The sequence below is a fragment of the Arvicanthis niloticus genome, chromosome 9 (genome assembly GCF_011762505.2).
Source record: "Arvicanthis niloticus isolate mArvNil1 chromosome 9, mArvNil1.pat.X, whole genome shotgun sequence".
Taxonomy (NCBI): Eukaryota; Metazoa; Chordata; class Mammalia; order Rodentia; family Muridae; genus Arvicanthis; species Arvicanthis niloticus.
In genome coordinates this window covers 10,960,932-10,984,839 of record NC_047666.1, presented here as the reverse complement: position 1 = coordinate 10,984,839, position 23,908 = coordinate 10,960,932, and the positions used below count along the sequence as shown (strand labels likewise).

Sequence of the window (23,908 nt, the reverse complement as noted above, 5' to 3'; positions counted from 1 at the left end):
TTGGTACTGTGAAGGCTTGATGCCCCAGTGTAGAGGAATGCTGTGGCAGTGAGGCTGGAGTAGGTAGGTGAGTAAGGGAGCACCCTCAAAGAAGCAGGATGAGGGGAGGATGCCATAGGGGGTTTGCAGAGGGAAACCCAGAAAGAGGATAATATTTGAAATGTAAATAAATTAAATATCCAATTTAAAAAAGAAATAAGCCTTCTGGTCTGGGTCAGAGCACTGAGCAGATCCTGGGCAACAGCTCTGCCCCCAATCTCTAAGAACCAAGAGGAAGCAGGGCTCCCAGGTGCTCTAACTTGGGCAGTATCTTAGGTAAGGAGACAGCAATGCCTGCCCCAAACAGGGAGTAACTGGGACCCACAAGGACCCAGGAAGTCACTCCTGCCCCAGAGCACTGGTTCTTTCTGGTCTGGGCCAGAGCACTGAGCAGATCATGGGTGGCAGCTCTGGCCCCAATCTCTAAGAACCCAGAGGAAATGGGGCTCCCAGAGCTCTAACCTGGACAGCATCCTGTCTGAGCTTGAGCACTGAGCAGATTCTGGGCCCCAGTGCTTACCCCAGTAGTTACGCCCAACCCACAAAGTTCTAATTCAAATGAGATAATAGGAAAGACAGGCTCCAGTCAGGGACAGGGCAGGTAGCACTAAGGAGATACAGATGGCAAAAGGCAAGTGAAGGAACATAAGCGTCAGTAACCCAGGGTACTTGGCATCATTAGAACCTAGTTCTCCCACACAAGAAAGTCCTGAATTCCCCATATCACCAGGAAAGCAAGATTCAGATTTAAAATCACTTCTAATGATGATGATAGAGGACTTTAAGAAGGACATAAATAACACTCTCAAAGAATTTGAGGAAAACACAGGTAGACAGGTAGAAGCCCTTAAAGAGGAAACACAAAAATCCCTTAAAGAATTACAAGTGAACACAACCAAACAGGTGAAGGAATTGAACAAAACCATCCAGGACATAAAAATGAAAGTAGAAACAATCAAGAAATCACAAAGGGAGAATAATCTGGAGATAGAAAACCTAGGAAAGAAATCAGGAGTCATAGACACAAGCATCACCAACAGAATACAAAAGATAGAAGAGAGAATCTCAGGTGCAGAAGATACCATAGAAAATATCAACACAACTGTCAAAGAAAATACAAAATGCAAAAAGTTCTTAACAGAAAATATCCAGGAAATCCAGGACACAATGAGGAGACCAAACCTAAGGAAAATAGGTATAGATGAGAGTGAAGATTCCCAACTTAAAGGGCCAATAAATATCTTCAACAAAATTATAGAGGAAAACTTCCTTAATCTAAAGAAAGAGATGCCCATAAACATACAAGAAGCCTATAGAATGCCAAATAGACTAGACCAGAAAAGAAATATGTCCTGTCACATTATAATCAAAACACCAAGTGCACAAAAGAAAGAAAAAAATATTAAATGCAGTAAGGGAGAAAGGACAAGTAAAGGCAGACCTATCAGAATTACACCAGACTTCTTACCAGATACTATGAAAGCTAGAAGATGCTGTACAGATGTCATACAGACCCTAAGAGAACACAAATGCCAGCCCAGGCTACTATACCAAACAAAACTCTCAATTACCATAGATGGAGAAATCAAGATATTTCATGACAAAACCAAATTTACACAATATCTTTCCACAAACCCAGCATTACAAAGGATAATAGCAGGAAAGCTCCAAGAAGATGGCCACACAAAGATAATTTCACCTCTAATAACAAAAATAACAGGAGACAACAATCACTGTTCCTTAATATCTCTTAACATCAATGGACTCAGTTACCCAATTAAAAGACATAGGCTAATGGACTGGATACATAAACGGGACCCAGCATTTTGCTGCATACAGGAAACCCACCTCAGTGCAAAGACAGACTCTACCTTAGAGTAAAAGGCTGGAAAACAATTTTTCAAGTAAATGCTCTTAAGAAACAAGCTGGAGTAGCCATTCTAAAATCTCCAGCCTGAGAACACAAAGGTGGGGGGGAACTCATGGCTCCACCTGTATAGGTAGTTGAGGGTAGCTTTGCCAGGCATAGGTGGAAGTGGACAGCCTTGGTACCTGAAAGTTTGGATTCCACAGTGTTGGGGAATTGCAAGACCAGGGAGGTGGGAATTAGAGGATGGTGGGAGCACACCCTCATAGTAATTGGAGCAGGAAACGGGGTAAGGGGTTAGGCATCAGTGGAAATAGAGGGCCTAGGTGCCTAAAAGTTTGGATTCTCTGATGTTGGGAAATTTGAGAGCAGGAAGGCAAAAATGGGAGGATGGTGAGAGCACACCCTCATAGAAACTCCCAGAATTATATGGATTAGACATGACAGAGGCAGGCTGCCAGAAGACTAGATTCCAGAATTCAAACAAAAAATTGTCTTGATACTAAAATTTGCTTTCAGAATTGTATATTCCAGAATACATGGCCTTGGTGTATCTACTCTTCAAGCAAGCTGAGCAGACCTGCTCGAACCTCTGATGTCCTGGAATTCCAGCTGGATGTAGTGAAGACACAGCGTCAGAGGCTTATCAATTTACTCTTCCCCCACTCCTCTTCTAATATCTCAACACCCATAATCAGCTTGAAGATGTTAATGAAGGGTTGGCGCCCCTATTTCCTGGGCTTGGGGGCTGAGGTGGTTAATATTGGGCTGTCTTTCAAGGGAAAATAGTGGTTTTGGTGGAACAGGGAGGATTAGCTAGGATTTATTGCATAGCCATAACCTACTGGTAGAAATATGTATAATTGTTATTAAGATGAAGTTATAATTTCTTAAATGGTACAAAATTGACTTTGATTTCAAATTTAAAGTTTTCATTGGTATGAGCTTCTTATTAATATAAAAGTGAGATGAATATTGTTACTATCATAGGCATTGTACCTGTATAACACATTTAGAAATACAAGGCTTAGACCCAGTCCTTCTTTAACTTTTTTAACTTATTTGAAATAGTTAGCCTATGAGTTAAGAGCCTATAGCACATTCATGGCTTTGAGTTTATTGTTAGGGTGTTTTCTATATTTTCTTTAGAAATAGCTGAGAGGAGTTAACAGACAACAGTCCAGATTGACTTACATGGATAGTTGGTTTTTCAAAACATCAGAAATCCACAGAATTGATGTTACAAACATTTCTGTATTAATGGTCATTTTGATTCGAGGCCTGTCTGCTTCTGACAGCTTCCTGTATTGAATTCTAAGAAGAAATTGAGCATCTTTGGAGTTATTCCAATTGTGGTGAGTCAGCCACTAGGCAAGAATTGCCTCTTTACATCAACAGACAAATCACTGTCCAGAAATGTCCTCATTTTCATTTAAATTTAAAAAATCTTTAATTTCTTTCTTTATTTCTTCCTTGACCAAGTTATCATTGAATAGAGCATTGTTCTGTTTCCACGTGTATGTGGGCTTTCTGTTGCTTTTGTCCATGTCAAAGACGAATGTTAGTCCATGGTGGTCTGATGGGGTACAAGGGATTATTTCAACCTTTTTTAATCTGTTGAGGCCTATTTTGTGAACAATTATATGGTCTATTTTGGAGAAGGTACCATGAGTTGTTGAGAAAAAGGTATATTCTTTTTTTTTTTTTTTGGATGAAATGTTCTATAGATGTCAGTTAAGTCCAATTGGTTCATAACTTCTGTTAGTTTCTTTTTTTTTATTAGATCTTTCATTTACACTTCAGATACCATCCCCTTTCCCCATTCCCCCCCCTTAGAAAACCCCTATCCCATGCCCCCTTTTCCTTTTTGAATTTATACATTTTTTTAAAAAATGTTAATCATAGGCTTTATAAGTTTGGTATTGTTCAATCAGAGGTGTAACCCACTACCCAACCTAGATATATCAACTATCTTTGACTGGTGGAGATACATGAACATCTGCTTCCCTGTCTCCCCCCTCTATCTCTCTTTCATCACCTAGCTTCTCCTCTCCTTCTTCTTCTCCTCTTCTTACTCCTTTTCTTCCTCTCAGTACTCCTCCCACCTTAGCTCCTCCTACACATCACCTTTCCTGTTAAAAGGAAACTTTTCTCTCAAAATACAATTAGAGCATAATTATGCCTATTTGTACCAGTGAGGTACAAGGTAGTCCTAATACCCAGTCCATCCTTTTGTTGACTAACCAGTACCTCTGTCATCTATCCTAACTAAAACACTTAGTTCTGAACCTGGGTTTTTCCTTGGCTTTAGGATGAATGTCAGCTGATTACCATACACTCAGATCTTTTCTCTCAAAGTAAATAGCTATAAGTTTTCAACCCCGTCAGAAATTCAGAATGACTGAGTTGACTATAATTGTGGGAAGCACAAAGCATAGCTTCTAAAACTTAGCCAATTTATAGAGACCTCTGAACACCTGGACACTCGCTCTACTTCAAAACGTTGGAGCATCTGTTCTTCTGCCTTCTGGCCCAGGATCATCTGACAGACCTTAGTGCTGCAGAATTATTAAGGGCTGATTACTCTGTCTAGGCAGATATAATCAGTCGACTATTCTGCATGTGTGTCCTTTTCTGGACAGTAATTTGTCTGTAGAAGGAAGGTGGCAATTCTTGCTTAGTGGCTGTCTCACCACAACTGGAGTAACTCCAAGGATGCTCAATTTCTTCTTAGAATTTAACATAGGAAGCTGTCCGGAGCAGACAGGTCTCTAATGAAAATGAACATTAATACTGAAATGTTTGTAACATCAATTCTGTGGATTTCTGATGTTTTGAAAAACCAACACCAGAAGTATGGCAGGGCCAGCTCTCAACAGATGAAGGAGATGGAAGAGAGAATTTCAGACAATGAAGACATGCTAGAAGAAGTGAATATTTTATCTGATGAAAATCTCTCCTCTGCTATGAGGTGGCCTAGACTTCTGGAGGGTGGGAGGGTGTTTCCTCTGCCCAATTTCCTTGCAATCCAAGGCAGTCAGGACAGTTGATCCTGGGAATATGAAAGCAGGTGAGTTAGTCTTGTATCTTGCTTGGGCAGTATAGTATGCATGGCTTTGGTGGTAGGAGCAAGGTTGGAGGGGAGCCAACACAGAGTGTGAAAGCAGAGTAGAGCTGGCCCTGCCATACTTCTGGTGTGAGGTGGCATGGGTCTGAGATGATGGTCTCACCACCTGTGACAGTTGAAGGAACTGGCCTTGAGTTTATGAGACCTGTTGAGTTGGCCCTCTCCCTTGCCTGGCATAGCACTTTCCAGAGCAGGACCTGTACCTCATCTGGGCAGAAGAGTGGATCTGATCATAGTGGAGGAGGCACAGGTAAGCTGGCCTGGGAGAAGAGTGTGGGAGAGTAGCCACTAATCTGGTGTGAGGTGACCAATAGGAATGATAAGACCCCTCTCTAACTACAGTAGTTGGGACAACTGACCATAGGGTCATGAGAGCAGGAGAACTAGCCCTGCCACCTCACTGACTGTAGCACTTGAGATATCGGGCCCTGCACCTTACCTAGGCAATAGAGTGGAGCTGATCCTGATGGAATAGCAACAGGTACATCATTCTTGAGTGTGGGAAAACAGGAGAGATGGCCTAGCCCCTCACAGGCTGCAGCACTTGAAAGAGTGGGCCCAAACCCTAATTGGGTAACACAGTTGGGGTGGCTCTGGAGGCATGTGAGGGCATAAGGCTTACTGTCCAGATGCCATGGAAGCCAAAAATTTAACTTTGTCTCATGCAAAGGGTGGCACTGTTTGGCCTAGTTAGAGATAAGGGAGAGTTGGAAAGCTGATTAATTCAGTTATCACCCAGGACCAGATCCAGGGCTCTGATTTTGTTCAACTTCAAGACTATATTATCTGCAAATCTTTGGGATTTGTGAAAAGGCCATTCTCGCTGATTCAAAGCTGTAGGATCTCAGTGACCCAGGACAACAACACGTAATCCAGAGGAGTCCTGAAGAGCATTCAGTACTGATGGTGTCATAGAAGCCAAAGATTTGAATCAGAACAATGATTCATTGCTATAAACATTTGCAAGTGAAGGTATGTGGACAGAGATATACTATGAAACACACTGTGACATATTACAGCTACTATGATGGAATGCTTTCTAAGTGTTTGCTTCTTTGTATATTTTATTTTGGGGGAATTGCAAGAGCAAAGGTTATTTATAAGGCAAAAGATGAGGTGTGAATTTCTGGTTTGGTTGGAGACACATTTGTGTTATGTGATGTTTTTCTAGAAGCTGACTGGTGAAAGGACATGTAATGTTTTTGCTGGAGCAGATGCTTGAGTGGACTTGTGATGTTTAGAAACAGTATAACATAGCAGACTATAGACACTGCTCTGGCATTGGTTTGCTGCTGGTATATATTGGGCTTCACTGATACTATTCTTCACTTGTCATGCCCACTAGAGAGATGTGCACCAAAGTACTTTGGATGTTGTTCCAAGTGCTTATAGATGCTTTGGCAGATGATCATCAGGGCCTCATGGTTTCTTCTGGATTGACCTGCTGCTGTGGATTCCTGTTTGCTGTTTTGTTAGAGGACTGGACTATGGACTATAAAGATTGGAATTGCCCAAGGAATGAAATCTAAGCAGGACCATATCTCCCTTGTCCTACTATCAATTTTTCCTCTCCTATATTTGGTGGTCTGTAAGGGAGACTGAAAGGTTTAATAACCCTTATTAAAGTAGGTTTTGAAATATATAAGCCTACATATGGGAGATGAGCAGGACTTGGGTGCCTGATATGAAACTCACAAAGCATCAATAAAAAATTAAAAAATAAAATAAATATAAGAACACCAACAAAAACCCTAAAACAACAACCATAACCAAGAAACAAAAAAAGTTTGATCTAAAAATTCCTAGGCACATACCATCCAGGCAATCAAGGATTCCACAGAAAAACCTAGTCTATGGATAAGTTGTATTAGAAGAAGTCAGAAAAACAAAGATCAAAGGTACAGAAAATATTTTCAATAAAATCATAGAAATATTTTCTCATATATAAAGAAGGAGGTGTCTCTTAAGATGCAAGAAGCACATGAGACACACTGACTATTTGACTGGGCCAGAGAAGAAACTCCCCATAACAAACACATTAAAGTACCAGAAGCAAGAAAGAATATTACAGAATATTAAAAGGAATAAACATTTCTGAGCACCAAATCAAAGCAGGAAAAAATTTCCACACTACCACAACAAAATAAGACGTACCAGCAAACACTCACTATTGACAATGCAACATCTATGCTATCGATTCCCCGATAAGACACAGAAAATAGATTGGGGTTGAAAATTGTATCCATCTTTTTGTTGTATCTAAAAACAGACTTTATACCTTCAAGTCTTCACATCAAGAATAGACATTACCTTAGGTAAAAGAAGGGAAAAAGATATTCCAAGCAAATTTACCCAAGAAGCCAGCTGGTATAGCCATTCTAATATCAGACAAAATAGACTTCAGACTCAAACTAATCTCTTTTATTAGCTTTTCATCACTATGACAACATGACTTAATAATCTTGGAGACACATATACAAAAGAGTCTTTTATATGCATCTGGATATCTCATTTATATAGTTCTTTTCCTCATTTCTGAAGTCCTATATTAACTTAAGTGTAATGTATGTTCAACCCAAAGAATATTGTTTTAGTGTTTTTATTTAAAACATGAGTTGGAGATGGTTCTTTGGATAAAGTGATTTCCACATCAGTGTGAGGACCTGGTTTACACCCCAAAATCCTACACAAAGTGAGATGCAGCAGCAACATGTAACTGTACTTGGAGTGATGCTGTGACAGATGAAAGACAGAGTCAATAGAAGCCCTAGAAGACTGGGTCAGGCCACCTTTCATGAGAACTGTGAACCTTGTCTCAGATAAGGTCAAAGGCAACAGCCACACCCAAGGTTGTCCTATGATATCAACCCATAGGCCATGGCAAGGGAAGGTGCCCTCACAACTGAATATGAACACATATAGACACCCCTCCAAATATAAAGCATTAATAAAACAATGACTTATTCTAGGAATTAATTATATTACTTTTCTTCATAGAGACTTTAGTTTCATTTCCTCTTAGAAAATATTATCTTTAGGTGTGTATAATTTTAAGTGATCAAGTTTTTTTGAAATATGTTATGCTCTTTACATAGTACACTTATTTTTGCACTCCTCCACATAATACCACAGAAAAAGTACAGGGAAAAGATTTAATAAAATAGACTTGCAGGCTCCTTTACGATACATATGATTATCTAGTAAATTTACTGCTGACACCAACTCCCTGTGAGTGAAACAGGAGCAGGTGCCCTAGGAGCAGCAATGCACACTCTTCTGAGCTGATTTGCATATTGAATCAATTTATAACAGCCCAGGCTCCTTAAATAGCAGCTGCCAGGAGCCTAAGAAGCATCCAACTTTCAGCTCTCAGAGATGGAGACAGACACACTCCTGCTATGGGTGCTGCTGCTCTGGGTTCCAGGTGAGGATGCAGAGAAGTGTTGGGATCAACCTCTATGGCCATCTTGACTTTTGATGTCTCCTGGCTCTTGATGATTAAAATTATGGTATTTGTAATTGATTTTAAGTTTCCCCATTTCCTTTGATTTTCTTGTTTCTCAGAGTCATATTCACAATTATTTTTAAAAATTTCAAATGAAAACTTACTCTGCTGGGAAGGTTTCCATACATATATAACAATTGTCTGAGTGTTTGTCATTCCAGGTTCTGCTGGTGACATTGTGCTGACCCAGTCTCCAGCTTTGTTGGCCATGTCACTAGGAAAACAGGCCACCATCTCCTGCAAGGCCAGCCAGAGTGTCCATAATGATGATTTTAGCATTAGTTTTATGAACTGGTACCAACAGAAACCAGGACAGCCACCTAAACTTCTCATCTATCATGCATCCAACCTAGAATCTGGTGTTCCTGCCAGGTTTAGTGGCAGTGGGTCTGGGACAGACTTTACCCTCACCATCCATTCTGTAGAAGTTGATGATGCTGCAACCTATTACTGTCAGCAAAGTAATGAGGATCCTCCCACAGTGCTCCAGGGCTGAACAAAAACCTCCTGGGGTTGCAGCTCACTGAGGCTCAGTTTCTCAGTTCTCTCTTACTCTCTGGCATCTCAAGAGAGAGTCCTAAGCTTGTTTGGGGAAAAGATCTCAAATAATGAAACAAGCTTTTATAAACAGATATGCATGTGTATTCTATCCTATATGCTTTATGATTTAATCTTTTTTTGTTTTGTTTTGTTTTGTTTTTTGTAGGAGAACAGATTTTTATTTATTTATTTATTTTATTCTTTTTTTTCTTTTTTTAATTAGATATTTTATTTACACTTCAGATGGCATCCCCTTTCCCCATTCCCCCCCTACCCCTCCTTAGGAAACCCCTATCTCATGCCCCCTTTTCCTTTTTGCATTTATACATTTTTTAAAAATAATGTTAATCATAGGCTTTATAAGTTTGGAATTGTTCAATCAGAGGTGTAACCCACTGACCAACCTAAATATAACGTCTATCTTTGACTGGTGGAGATACTTGAACCTCTGCCTCCCTGTCTCCCCCCTCTTTCTCTCTTTCTTCACCTAGCTTCTCCTGTCTTTCTTCTTCTCCTCTTCTTACTCCTTTTCTTCCTCTCAGTATTCCTCCTACCTTAGCTCCTCCTACACATCACCCTTCCTGTTAAAATGAAACTTTTCTCTCAAAATACAATTAGAACATAATTATGCCAATTTGTACCAGTGAGGTACAGGATAGTCCTAATACCCAGTCCATCCTATTGTTGACTACCCAGCTCCTCTGTCATCTATTCTAACTAAAACACTTAGTTCTGAACCTGGCTTTAGGATGAATGTCAGCTGACGACCATCCACTCAAGTCTTTTCTCTTAAGGTCAATAGCTATATGTTTTCAACCCCATCAGAAATCCAGAATGACTGAGTTGACTATAATTGTGGGAAGCACAAAGCATAGCTTCTAAAACTTAGCCAATTTATAGAGACCTCTGAACACCTGGACACTCGCTCTACTTCAAAACGTTGGAGCATCTGTTCTTCTGCCTTCTGGCCCAGGATCATCTGACAGACCTTAGTGCTGCAGAATTATTAAGGGCTGATTACTCTGTCTAGGCAGATATAATCAGTCGACTATTCTGCAAGTGTGTCCTTTTCTGGACAGTAATTTGTCTGTAGAAGGAAAGTGGCAATTCTTGCCTAGTGGCTGTCTCACCACAACTGGAGTAACTCCAAGGATGCTCAATTTCTTCTTAGAATTTAACATAGGAAGCTGTCCGGAGCAGACAGGTCTCTAATGAAAATGAACATTAATACTGAAATGTTTGTCATGTCAATTCTAAGGATTTCTGATGTTTTGAAAACCAGCTATCCATGTAAGGTAATCTGGACTGTTGCCTGTTAACTCCACTCAGCTATTTCTAAATAAAACATAGAGAACACCCTTATAATAAACTCCAAGCCATGAATTTGCTATAGTCCCTTAACTCACAGGCTGACCATCTCAAATCAGTTAAAAAAGTTAAAGAAGGACTGGGTCTAAGCTTTGTATTCCTAAATGTGTTATACTGGTACAATGCCTATGGGAGTAACAATATTCATCTCACTCTTATATCACTAAGAAGCTCATGCCAATGAAAATCTTAAAATTTGTAAACAAAGTAAATTGGTGCCATTTAAGAATTTATATCTTCATCTTGATATTAATTATACAGACTTCTACTAATAGGTTATGGCTATGCAATAAACCCTAGCTAATCCTCTCTATTCTGACAAAACCACTACTTTTCCCTAGAGAGACAGCCCAACATTTACCACCTTAGTCCCCATGCCCAGAGAATAGGGGCGCTGACTCATCATTAGCTTCTTCAAGCTGATTATGGGCTTGAGATATTAGAAGAGGAGTGGGGGGGAGAGCAAGTTGACAATCCTCAGATGCTGTGTCTTCACTGCCTCCAGATGGAATTCACAGACCTCTGAGGTTTGAGCAGGTCTTCCCAGCTTGCTTGTTGAGTAGATACACCAAGGCTGATCATTCTGCAATATACAATTCTCAAAACAGATTTTAGTATCAAGCTAGTTGTTTTTTAAAGAGGGCTGACATTTTATTAAGAATGTTGGTTCTAACCGCTTTTCTATTTTTTCCCCTCTTTTATTGGATATAATATTTACATTTCAAATTTTATCCCCTTACCATATTTCCCCCACCACCCAGGAACCCCTTATCCCATCCCCCCTCCTCCTGCCTCTATGAAGGTGTTTACCCACCTACCCCCAGTCCCCCTCCCCACCCTCAGATTCCCCCCCGCTCTGTGCTCAGCCTTCAGGGTACCAATGATCTTGTCTCCCACCTATGCCCAGCCCGACAAGGCCATCCTCCCTTACATATACAGCTGGAGTCATGTGTCTCTCCATATGTGCTCCTAGGCTGGTGGTTTAGACCCTGGGGAGCTCTGGCTGGTTGGTATTGTTGCTATCCTCATGGGGCCACCAGCCCTTAAGGTTCCTTCAATTTACTCTCTAACTCCTCCATTGGGAAACTTTGATCAGATTAATGGATAGCTGTGGGTATCTGTCTCTGGGTATGTCCAACTCTGGGGGACCTCTAAGAAGATAGCCTTATCTGTCTGCTGTCAGCTTTCCCATCCTGACATTCCTATCAGCATCTATTTTTGGTGACTGCCCATGGAATGAATACCCAGATGGAATGGTCTCCCTACAACCCCCCCTTCAGATTCTGTCCCACACTTTGTCTCCATATTTGCTCCCTTGGGTATTTAGTTACTCCTTCTAAGAAAGACCTAGGCATCCTTACTTGTTCTTTCTTCTTCATGAGCTTCATGTCATCTGGTAGTTGAATCTTTGTTGTTTCAGCTTTTTGGGCTAATCTCCGCTTATCAGTGAGTAAATACCATGTGTGTTCTTTTGTGATTGGGTTACCTCACTCAGGAAGATATTTTCTAGTTCCATCAATTTACCTAAGAATTTCTCGAATTCATCATTTTAATAGCTGAGTAATATTCCACTGTGTAAATGTACCACATTTTTTGTATCCATTCCTCTGTTGAAGGGCATCTGGGTTCTTTCCAGCTTCTGGCTATTATAAATAAGGCTGCTATGAAAATAGTGGAGCATATGTCTTTGTTATTTGTTGGGGCATTTTCTGAGTATATGCCCAGGAGTGGTATAGATGGGTCCTCAGGTAGTGTTGTATCCAATTTTCTGAGGAACCGCCAGACTGACTTCCAAAGTGGTTGTACCAGCTTGCAACCCCACCAACAATGCAGGAGTGTTCCTCTTTCTTCACATCCTCACCAGCATCTACTATCACCTGAGTTTTTGATCTTAACCATTCTGACTGGTGTGAGGTGGTATCTCAGTGTTGTTTTGATTTGCATTTCCCTGATGACTAAGGATGTTGAACATTTCTTAAGGTGCTTCTCGGCCATTCGAGTTTCCTCAGTTGAGAATTCTTTGTTTAGCTCTGTACCCCATTTTTTAATGGGGTTATTTTGTTGTTTGGTGTCTAATTTCTTGAGTTCTTTGTAAATATTTGATATTAGCCCCCTATCGGATGTAGGATTGGTAATGATGTTTTCTCAATCTGTTGGTTGCCGTTTTGTCATGTTGACAGTGTCCTTTGCCTTACAGAAGCTTTGCAATTTGATGAGGTCCCATTTGTCGATTCTTGATCTTAGAGCATAAGCCATTGGTGTTCTGTTCAGGAACTTTTCCCCTGTGTCTAGGTATTCGAGGGTCTTCCCCAAGTTCTCTTCTAATAGTTTCGGTGTATCTGGCTTTATGTGAAGGTCCTTTATCCACTTGGAGTTGAGCTTTGTGCAAGGGGATAAGAATGGATTAATTTGCATTCTTCTACATGTTGACCTCCAGTTGAGCCAGCACCACTTGTTGAAAATGCTGTCCTTTTTCCACTGGATGGATTTAGCTCCCTTGTCAAAGATCAAGTGACCATAGGTGTGTGGGTTCATTTCTGGGTCTTCAATTCTATTCCATTGATCATCCTGTCTGTCTCTGTACCAATACCATGCCGTTTTTACCACTACTGCTCTGTAGTACAGTTTGAGGTCCGGAATGGTGATTCCCCCAGAGGTTCTTTTATTGTTGAGAATAGTTCTCCCTATCCTAGGTTTTTTGTTATTCCAAATGAATTTGTAAATTGCTCTTTCTATCTCTATGAAGAATTGATTTGGAATTTTGATGGGTATTGCATTGAATCTGTAGATTGCTTTTGGCAGGATAGCCATTTTTACTAAGTTAATCCTGCCAATCCAGGAGCATGGGAGATCTTTCCATCTTCTGAGATCTTCTTCAATTTCTTTCTTCAGAGACTTGAAGTTCTTGTCATACAGATCTTTCACTTGCTTTGTTAGATTCACTCCAAGATAATTTATTTTATTTGTGGCTATTGTGAAGGGTGTCATTTCCCTGATTTCTTTCTCTGCCTGTTTATCCTTTGAGTAGAGGAAGGCTACTGATTTGTTTGAGTTGATTTTATATCCAGCCACATTGCTAAAGTTGTTTATCAGGTTTAGGAGTTCTCTGGTGGAAGTTTTAGGGTCACTTAAGTATACTATCATATCATCTGCAAATAGTGAAAATTTGACTTCTTCCTTTCCTATCTGTATCCCTTTTACTTCCTTTTGTTGTCTAATTGCTCTGGCAAAGACTTCCAGTACTATATTGAATAGGTAAGGTGAGAGTGGGCAGCCTTGCCCAGTCCCTGATCTTAGTGGGATTGCTTCAAGTTTCTCTCCATTTAGTTTGATGTTGGCTACTGGCTTGCTGTATATTGCTTTTACTATGTTTAGATATGGGCCTTGTATTCCTGATCTTTCGAAGACTTTTAACATGAAGGGATGTTGAATTTTGTCAAATGCTTTCTCAGCATCTAGTGAGATGACCATGTGGTTTTTCTCTTTGAGTTTATTTATGTAGTGGATTACATTGATGGATTTCCGAATATTGAACCATCCCTGCATTCCTGGGATAAAGCCTACTTGATCTTGATGGATAATTGTTTTGATGTGTTGTTGGATTCGGTTTGTGAGAATTTTATTGAGTATTACATCAATATTCATAAGAGAGATTGGTCTGTAGTTCTCTTTCTTTGTTGGGTCTTTCTGTGGTTTAGGTATGAGTATAATGGTAGCTTCATAGAATGAATTGGGTAGTGTTCCTTCTGTTTCTATTCATTGGAATAACTTGAAGAGGATTGGTATTAGGTCTTTCTTGAAGGTCTGAAAGAATTCTGCACTGAAACCATCTGGCCCCGGATATTTTTTGGTGGGAAGATTTTTAATGACTGTGTCTATTTCTTTAGGCATTATGGGACTGTTTAGGTGGTTTATCTGCTCCTCGTTTAACTTTGGTACCTGGTATCTATCTAGAAAATTGTCCATTTTCTCCAGATTTTCCAATTTTGTTGAGTATAGGCCTTTGTAGTAGGATCTGATAATTTTTTTTAATTTCCTCTGTTTCTGTTGTTATGTCTCCCTTTTCAGTTCTGATTTTATTAATTTGAATGCTGTCTCTGCGCCCTTTGGTTAGTCTGGCTAAGGGTTTGTCTATCTTGTTGATTTTCTCAAAGAACCAGCTCCTGGTTTTGTTGATATTTTGTATAGTTCTTTTTGTTTTGACTTGGTTGATTTCAGCCCTGAGTTTGATTATTTCCTGCGGTCTACTCCTCTTGGGTATACTAGGTTCTTTTTGTTCTAATGCTTTCAGGTTTGCTGTCTAGTTGTTAATGTATGCTCTTTCCACTTTCTTTTTGTGAGCACTTAGAGCTATGATTTTTCCTCTTAGTACTGCTTTCAATGAGTCCCACATGTTTTGATATGATGTGTCCTCATTTTCATTTAAATCTAAAAAGTCTTTAATTTCTTTCTTAATTTCTTCCTTGACCAAGTCATCATTGAGGAGAGCATGTTCAGTTTCCAAGTGTATGTGGGCTTTCTGTTGTTTTTGTCTATGTCAAAGACAAGTCTTAACCCATGGTGGTCTGATAAGGTACTAGGGATTATTTCAATCTTTTTGTACCTGTTGAGGCCTGTTTTGTGACCAATTATATGGTCTATTTTGGAGAAGGTACCATGAGGTGCTGAGAAGAAGGTATGTTCTTTTTTTTAGGATGAAATGTTCTATAGATGTCAGTTAGGTCCAATTGGTTCATAACTTCTGTTAGTTTCATTGTGTCTCGGTTTAGTTTCTGTTTCCATGATCTGTCCATAGCTGAGAGTGGGGTGTTGAAATCTCCCACTATTATTGTGTAGGGTGCAATGTATGCTTTGAGCTTTAGTAAAGTGTCTTTTATATATGTGGGTGCCCTTACATTTGGGGCATAGATGTTGAGAATTGCAAGTTCCTCTTGGTACATTTTTCCTTTGATGAATATGAAGTGTCCTTCTTTATCTTTTTTGATTACTTCTGGTTGAAAACTGATTTTATTTGATATTAGAATCACTACTCCAGCTTGTTTCTTGGGACCATTTGCTTGGAAGATTGTTTTCCAACCTTTTATTCTGAGGTAGTGTCTGTCCTTTCCACAGAGGTGTGTTTCCTGAATGCAGCAAAATGTTGGGTCCTGTTTACGTATCCAGTCTGATAGTCTATGTCTTTTTACTGGAGAATTGAGTCCATTGATATTAAGAGATATTAAGGAAAAATGAGTGTTGTTTCCTGTTATTTTTGTTATTGGCAGTGGAGATATGTTTGTGTAGCTACCTTCTTTAACGGTTTTTAGAAGATTACTTTCCTGCTTTTTCTAGGTTGTAGTTTCCCTCCTTGTGATGGAGTTTTCCACCAATTATCCTCTGAAGTGCTGGGTTTGTGTTGAGATACTGTGTAAATTTGGATTTGTCATGGAATATTTTGGTTTCTCCGTCAATAATGATTGACAGTTTTGCTGGGTATAGTAGTCTGGGCTGACATTTATGTTCTTTTAGGGTCTGTATGATATCGGTCCAGGATCTTCTGGCTTTTATGGTCTCTGGTGAGAAGTCTGGTGTAATTCTTATAGGTCTGCCTTTATATGTTACTTTGCCTTTTTCCCTTACTGCTTTTAGTATTTTTTCTTTGTTTTGTACGTTTGATGTTTTGACTATTATGTGGCAGGAAGTATTTCTTTTCTAGTCTAGGCTATTTGGAGTTCTGTAGGCTTCTTGTATATTTATGGACATCTCTTTCTTTAGGTTAGGGAAGTTTTCCTCTATAATTTTGTTGAGGATATTTACTGGTCCTTTTAGTTGGGAGTCTTCCCCCTCATCTATACCTATTATCCTTAGGTTTGGCCTTCTCATTGTGTCTTGGATTTCTTGTATACTTTGGGTTAGTAGCTTTTTGTATTTTGCATTTTCTTTGACAGTTGTGTCAATGTTTTCCATGGTATCTTCTGCACATGAGATTCTCTCTTCCATCTCTTGTATTCTGTTGGTGATACTTGTGTCTATGACTCCTGATCTTTTTTTTAGGTTTTCTATCTCCAGGGTATTGCCCCTTTGTGATTTCTTTATTGTTTCTACTTCCATTTTTTAGATCCTGCATGGTTCTGTTTAATTCCTGTTCCGCTCACCTCCCGTGTCCCCTCTCACCAGTGGGAGAGAAACACGAGAGGCAGTGATCGGGTAGTTACTACAAACGAGGCTTTACTCTGTATCACTGACGTGAAAAGACGCGGAAGGGCTGAAGCCAGGAAGAGGCTCCGCTTAAATACACCCTAGAGTGATGTATTCACTTCTGATTGGCTGTCCGCTCACTACCCAATATTACACCTCGGGATTGGCCAGTGACTTTGGCGGGCTTTCTGCCTTTGCAGCTGTGCAGTTACTTGTTTACTACTGGGAAGACATGATGCCAGCGCCATCTTGGAATGGTGCATACTGACTGCGGCTCCCAACAAATTCCTTTTCCTGTTTGGAATTTTCTTGCAATTCCTTAAGGGATTTTTGTGTTTCCTCTTTAAGGGTTTCTATCTGTCTACCAGTGCTCTCGTTAAGTTCTTTGAGAGTGTTATTTATGTCTTTCTTAAAGCCCTCTATCATCATCATGAGAAGTGATTTTAATTCCAATTCCTGCTTTTCTGGTGTGATGGGGTGTTCAGGGCTTGCTCTGATGGGGGAGCTGGGTTCTGATGATGCCATGTAACTTTGGTTTCTGTTGCTTACATTCTTGCTCTTGCTTTTTGCCATCTGGTTAACTCTAGTGCTGCCTGTACTTGCTGTCTCTGACTGAAGCCTGTCTTTCCAGTTATCTAGCTTGTGTCTGATCTCCTAGGGGTCCAGATGTCTCTGTGATCTTTTCCAGCTGCACTGATTACAGTGGTACCTCTAGGATGCCTCAGGATATGGTTCCTCCAAGGTAGTAGTCCAGCTAGGTGTCTGCTGTTCTGGGTGCAGTGTCTCCTCTAGAATATCTCAGGATATGTTGTCTGATGCTCTGAGTTCAGTTGTTCCTCTGTGGCTCTGGGTTGAGTGGACCTTCCAGTATGTCTCAGGTGGAATCCGGGGTCCACACAATAGCAGACCTGGCAGAGGTCTGATCCAGGCCTCAGATCTGAGAACTAGTTTCTAAGACACTGTCCAAGTTAGAGTGCCTGGGATCCCTGCTTCCTCTGGGTTCTTGGAGGTTGGGGACAGAGCTGCCACCCAAGATCTGCTCAGTGCTCTGGCCCAGACTGGAAGGAACCAATGTTCAGGGATGGGAGTGACTTCCTGGGTCCTTTTGGTTCCCAGTTACTCCCTGTTTAGGGTGGGCCCTGCTGTCTGCTTACCTAAGATACTGCCTGAGTTAGAGCGCCTGGGATCCCTGCTTCCTCTGAGTTCTTGGAGGTTGGGGGCAGAGCTGCCACCCAAGATCTGCTCAGTCAAAAATTATCTTGATACTAAAATTTGTTTTGAAAATTGTATATTACAGATTACACAGCCTTGGCGTATCTACAGATCAAGCAAGCTGAGCAGACCTGCTCAAACCTCTGATGTCCTGGAATTCCATCTGGATACAGTGAACACACAGCATCAGAGGCTTATCAATGCACTCTTCCCCCTACCCCTCTTCTAATATCTCAACACCCATAATCAGCGAAGAAGTTAAGGAAGAGTCAGTGCCACTATTCCCTGGGCTTGGGGACTAAGGTGGTTAATATTGCGCTGTCTTTCTAGGGAAAGGTAGTGGTTTTGTTGGAACAGGGAGGATTAGCTAGGATTTATTTCATAGCCATAACCTATTGGTAGAAATTTGTGTAATTATTATCAAGATGAAGTTATAATTTCTTAAATGGTACAAAATTTACTTTGATTTTAAATTTAAGGTTTTCATTGGTATGAGATTCTTATTGATATCAAAGTGAGATGAATATTGATACTCTCATGGGCAATGTGCTTGTATAACACATTTAGGAATACAAGGCTTAGACCTAGTCCTTCTTTAAGCTTTTAAACTGATTTGAAATGTTTAGCCTGTGAGTTAAGCGCCTATAGCAAATTCATGGCTCTAAGTTTATTATTAGGGTGTTTTCTATATTTTATTTAGCTGAGAGGAGTTAAGAAACAATAGTTCAGATTGCCTTCCTTGGATAGTTGGTTTTCAAAAAGTCAGAAGTTCACAAAATTGACGTTAAAAACATTTCTGTATTAATGTTCATTTTGATTAGAGACCTGTCTGCTCCTGACAGCTTCCTGTCTTGGATTCTAAGAAGAAATTGAGCATCTTTGGAGTTACTCCAGTTGTGGTGAGACAGCCACTAGGCAAGAATTGTCTCTTCCCATCTACAGACAAATTACTGTCTAGAAAAGGACACACTTGCAGAATAGTCGACTGATTATATCTGCCTAGACAGAGTAATCAGCCCTTAATAATTCTGCATCACTAAGGTCTGTCAGATGATTCTGGGCCAGAAGGCTGAAGATCAGATGCTCCAACATTCTGTAGTATAGGGACTGTCCAGTTGTTCAGCGGTATCTAGAAATTGTTTAAGCTTTATAAGCTATGCTTAGTGCTTCCCATAATTTCAGTTAACTCAGTCATCCTGGATTTCTGATGGGGTTGAAAAGTTATAGTCTAATAGCCAATCCTGGCTATTTACCTTGAGAGAAAAGATCTGAGTGGATGGTTTTCAGCTGACACTCATTCTAAAGCCAAAAATATCCAGGTTCAGAACTAAGTGTTATAGTTAGGAGAGATGACAGAGGTTCTGGTTAGTTGACAAAATGATGAACTGAGTATTTGGAGTATTTTGTACCTCACTGGTACAAATTGGTATAATTATGCTCTAATTGTATATTGAGATAAAAGTTTTATCTTAATAGGAAGGGTGATATGTAGGAGGAGTTAAGGTGGGAGGAGTATGGAGAGGAAGAGAAGGATTAAGGAGAGGAGGAGAAGGTGGAGAGGAGAAGCTAGGTGATGAGAGAGAGAATGAGAGGGGAAGACATGGAGGCAGATATTCACGTGTCTCCACCAATCAAAGATAGTTGATATATCTAGGTTGGGTAGTGGGTTACACCTCTGATTGAGCATTATCAAATTTATAAAGCCTTTGATCAACATTAAAAAAACTGTATAAAAGCAAAAAAGAAAAGGGGCATGGGATAGGGGTTTTCTGGGGAGGGGAAATGGGGAAAGGGGATGGCATCTGAAGTGTAAATAAAATATCCAATAAAAATAAAAATAAAAAATAAAAAATAAAAAACAAAACAAAAGAAAACAAAAAACCCCACTGAGATGAGAAGGTAAACCTGAATCTGAAAGATTAACCTACAAGCTTAGCTACTCAATGAACTATTTAACTTAGATGATGGACAACCATGCTCCCATCAATCTTCCACTGTTCTGGGGTAAAGGGATTACTAAATCTACAGGAGTAACTTAATAAATGGTTGATCAGAGGTGAATGAGTAACTTAGCAGTTCAGTGCTCTTCTTGATCTTTCAGAGCACCCCAGTTTAGTTTCCAGCACACACATCAACTAGCTTGAAGTCTCCACTATCTCCAGCTTTCTGGGATCTGATGCCAACTTGTGACTACTATGAACACTCCCACTTGCATACTCCCCCCCAGTACACAATTTAAAATGAAAATAAATGATTAAAAGAAAAAAAATAGTACCAAACCCTGGCATGGTTGCTCACTCTGTACCAGGAGGCATGCTCACAGAAGCCTGATGACCTGAATTTGAATCCCACACTGAAAATGGTGGAAAGAAAGAACTAACTTCTGTAGGTTGTCCTTTATAACACACACACACACACACACACACACACACACACACACACACCAATAAATGTCTTAAATTAACACTATTTTTTAGTGACATAGTTTGTATTCATTCTCCTTTTCTATTTTCAGAATCAAAAATGAGAGACAATAAATCCTCATTGACTGGAAAGTTAAAGGAGGATGCTGAGGGGGAGAAAATAGGCAGAAATGTGGTCAGGGAGTTAGGGGAGAAGGGAAAGTGATACAAAGATAAATATATGTTAATAAAATTTAAATGATAAATAATAATTAAAACAATTATATATTTTATTGGGAAATAAGTTATAGATCATGAAGGATGAGATACATATACGTATCTGTTTATAGAATTTGTTTCATTATTTGAGATATTTTGCCAAGCATGCCTAGAGCTCTGTGCTGAGATTCCATAGAGTAAGAGAGAACTGAGAGACTGAGCCTCAGAGCTGCAACCCCAGGAGGTTTTTGTTCAGGCCTAGAGCACTGTGGGAGGAAGCTTCCTACTTTGCTGACAGTAATAGTTTGCAGCATCATCAGCCTCCACAGGATTGATGGTGAGGGTGAAGTCTGTCCCAGACCCACTGCCACTGAACCTGGCAGGGACCCCAGATGCTAGGTTGGATGCCTTATAGATGAGGAGTTTGGGTGGCTGTCCTGGTTTCTGTTGGTACCAGTGCATAAAATTATGCTTAGATATACTGACACTTTCGCTGGCCCTGCAGGAGATGGTGGCCATCTGCCCTAGAGACACAGCCAAAGAAGCTGGAGACTAGGTCAGCACAATGTCACCAATGGAGCCTGGAATGACAAACACACAGATTATTGTTATATATGTATAAAAACCTTTCCAGCAGAGGACCTTTTCCTTTAAAAACTTCAAGAATACTTTGGACATCACTATGAGAAACCAGGGAATCAAAGGGAATGGGGAAACTTAAAACCAATTACAAATGCCCCAATTATAATGATCAAGAGCCCAGAGGCATGGAAAATCATGATGGCCACAGAGGTTGCTCTCAAAACTTCTCTGCATCCTCACCTGGAACCCAGAGCAGCAGCACCCATAGGAACAGTGTGTCTGACTCCATCTCTGAGACCTGGAAGAGAGGATGGTTCTTAGGCTCCTGACAGCTGCCCTTATAGGAGCCTAGGCTGTTATATAATGAGTCCATATGCAAATCTGCTCAGCAGAGTGTGTACTGCTGTTCCAAGGGCACCTGTTCCTGTTTCACCCACAGGGAGTTGGTGTCAGCAGAAAATGTACTTGAGCAACACATGTGTCTTAAATGAACCTTCTAAATACATTTTTTTGGAGTCAGCATTTCTCTATTTTTTGTTGTCCTGAAGCTCATTCTGTAGACCAGATCCTCCTGTCTCTGCATCCTGAGTGTTGGGATTAAAGGTGCTCACCACCACCACCCTGCTTTTCCTTACAATCTATTCTATTAAGTATTTGCCCTCTAGTCTTTTGAGGTGTGAGGTCGGGGAGTGCATTGTGGATGCACTATGTAAAGAATGTTAGTTATTTCAAGAACAACTTGATCCCTCAAAATTGTACACACCCAATGAAAGCATTTTCTGAGAGGGAATAGAGAAAAATGATTCAGTGAAGAAAAGTAATTAATTCTTGGCATACTACCTTACTTTTTTAGATTCATGTTTTTGATGTGTGTTTGTGATGTGTCTTTGTATGTTTGTACATTTGTTCATGTTCTTGTTTGAAGGCAACCTCTCCTGCCATGGTATGTGTGTGGAGATCAGCAGACAAGTTTGGGTGTAGATCTGCGACAAGGTCTGTTGTTGTTCACCACTACCCATGAAATGCTTCCTAGGCCAGGTTTTTTGTGGGGATTCTGTTTCCTTCTGAATCTCATCTTGCCATAGCATCACTCTAAATACACCCTATGCTGCTGCTGTGTCTGGCTTTATATAGATACCTGGGAGCGAGCCAGGTCCTCACAGCTATGTGAAAAGCACTTTGCTTACAGAGACATCCTGTCAGCCCATTGCCTTTAAGTAAAGCCAGTGAGAGGAAGTTGTTTTTATTGATCAGAAATAATCCTGAAAGTGTTCAGAAATGAGGAAAAGTAACATGTAATGGAGATGTGCAAAGATACATCTTTTGTATAGTTCTTCAAAACATCTAAGATTATTAAAAGACAGAAATTTTGTATTTTGTCATGGTGATAAAAAGCTAATTAACCAAACTGTAGATTCTTCCCCAGAGAAAGTGTAAGACAGATAGATGAACAGTTAGAGAATATAGACAGAGAAGTGAGTATTTCTTCACATTCTAAGACTGCTGTTCTCCCTAGATTTAACTAGGCAGAAGGTTGGATTTTCTAGCTATATTTTAAGGTGGGAAGTGACATAGTAGTATTTTAATAAAATAAGAAAATAAAAAAGTTATAAGAAGCCTTATAAAAAGAAGGAACAGTACAAAGAATTGAAATGGGAAATTAGGAAGAAAGGAGGGAGAGGGAGGCAGGAAGGAAGAAGATAAAGATCAGAACTAGAGAAGGGAAGAAGTGGGAAGAAATAATGAGAAAGAAAGAAGTGAGGAAAGAGTGAGGACAAAGGAAAGATGGACAATTCCCTCCTCAACTTATGCTCACTGTTTCTGTTTCCAGGTCTCTGCCATGTAGAGATGGATCCTTTTGTTTTATTGTACACATTCATTGTACTGAACCAGCTACAGTTCAAAGACGAGATAAACAGGGCAAGCCAAATATACATCACATGATATTTACAAGTTATCCTTCACATTTTATCTTCCTTTTTGAGGTATTCTCACATTTAGTTGATTTTTGTATTCAAAATTAGAACAGTGACCTGTTATAATGTAAAATTTTATGTGATATTTCTCATTTGTGTCCAGAATAAAAAACATTTCTATATTATGCAATGTATTCTATTCGGGCCAAGAGCAATACATTTTTTTTTTTTTAATTTAGAGAACACTTTATTAGTTTTTGTAATCAAACCCACATAGATAAGACCTTACATATTTAATACAGTGTGTTACTCCTGTACAAATGGAAAAAGTTAAGTTAAACATTTCTAGATTAATATGGCTGTTAATTTCTGTACAATGCTAACTCAACACAGTAAACTGTAATACTTTTTTCCAAAGTTGACAGCATAGCTAAAGTTCCCAAATATTCCCAAATATTCCCAAATATATATATATATATATATATATATATATATATATATATATATCAGTATGTTATGTATCAATAGCAGCAACAGCTTTTCTAGGATCTGCAGTCATTTGAATAAAATTGTAGAGACATCCAGCACACTCCATTAAAAAAAGTAGAAAACAGCACAGTTCTGTTACTCTTGTGGTACCTGGCACCATTTTATTTAATTAGTTTATCAATCATCATCTGGAAAGAAAACATTCTCAACAACATCATTAAAAACAGCTCTGATAAAGCACGGTCACTACTACGTATCATAAAGCAGGTACAAGCTATTTTACATTCACAGAGGTATGATACAGTACTGTCCTACGTCTATAATACTAGAGGATACAATTTAAAAGGCATTATTTGAGACTTGATTCTACTTTTCCAGCAGAGGGCCCAGAGGATGGTGTGACACAGCTCTGTAAAGAAACACACTCTTAGATAGTTCCTTTCACTAGTGGCACAGTATTAAGAA

General features: G+C 39.7%; 1 gene segment (V, D, J or C); it reads right to left on the bottom strand.

The window, feature by feature from the left end:
• Window positions 1-20,990, bottom strand: part of LOC117715468 (immunoglobulin kappa constant-like) — a 473,681-nt gene extending 452,691 nt beyond the window's left edge. The window contains 1 exon segment of the V gene segment in view: window positions 20,731-20,990. Coding sequence covers window positions 20,731-20,975 — 245 coding nt within the window.
• Between the last annotated feature and the right edge of the window lie 2,918 nt (window positions 20,991-23,908).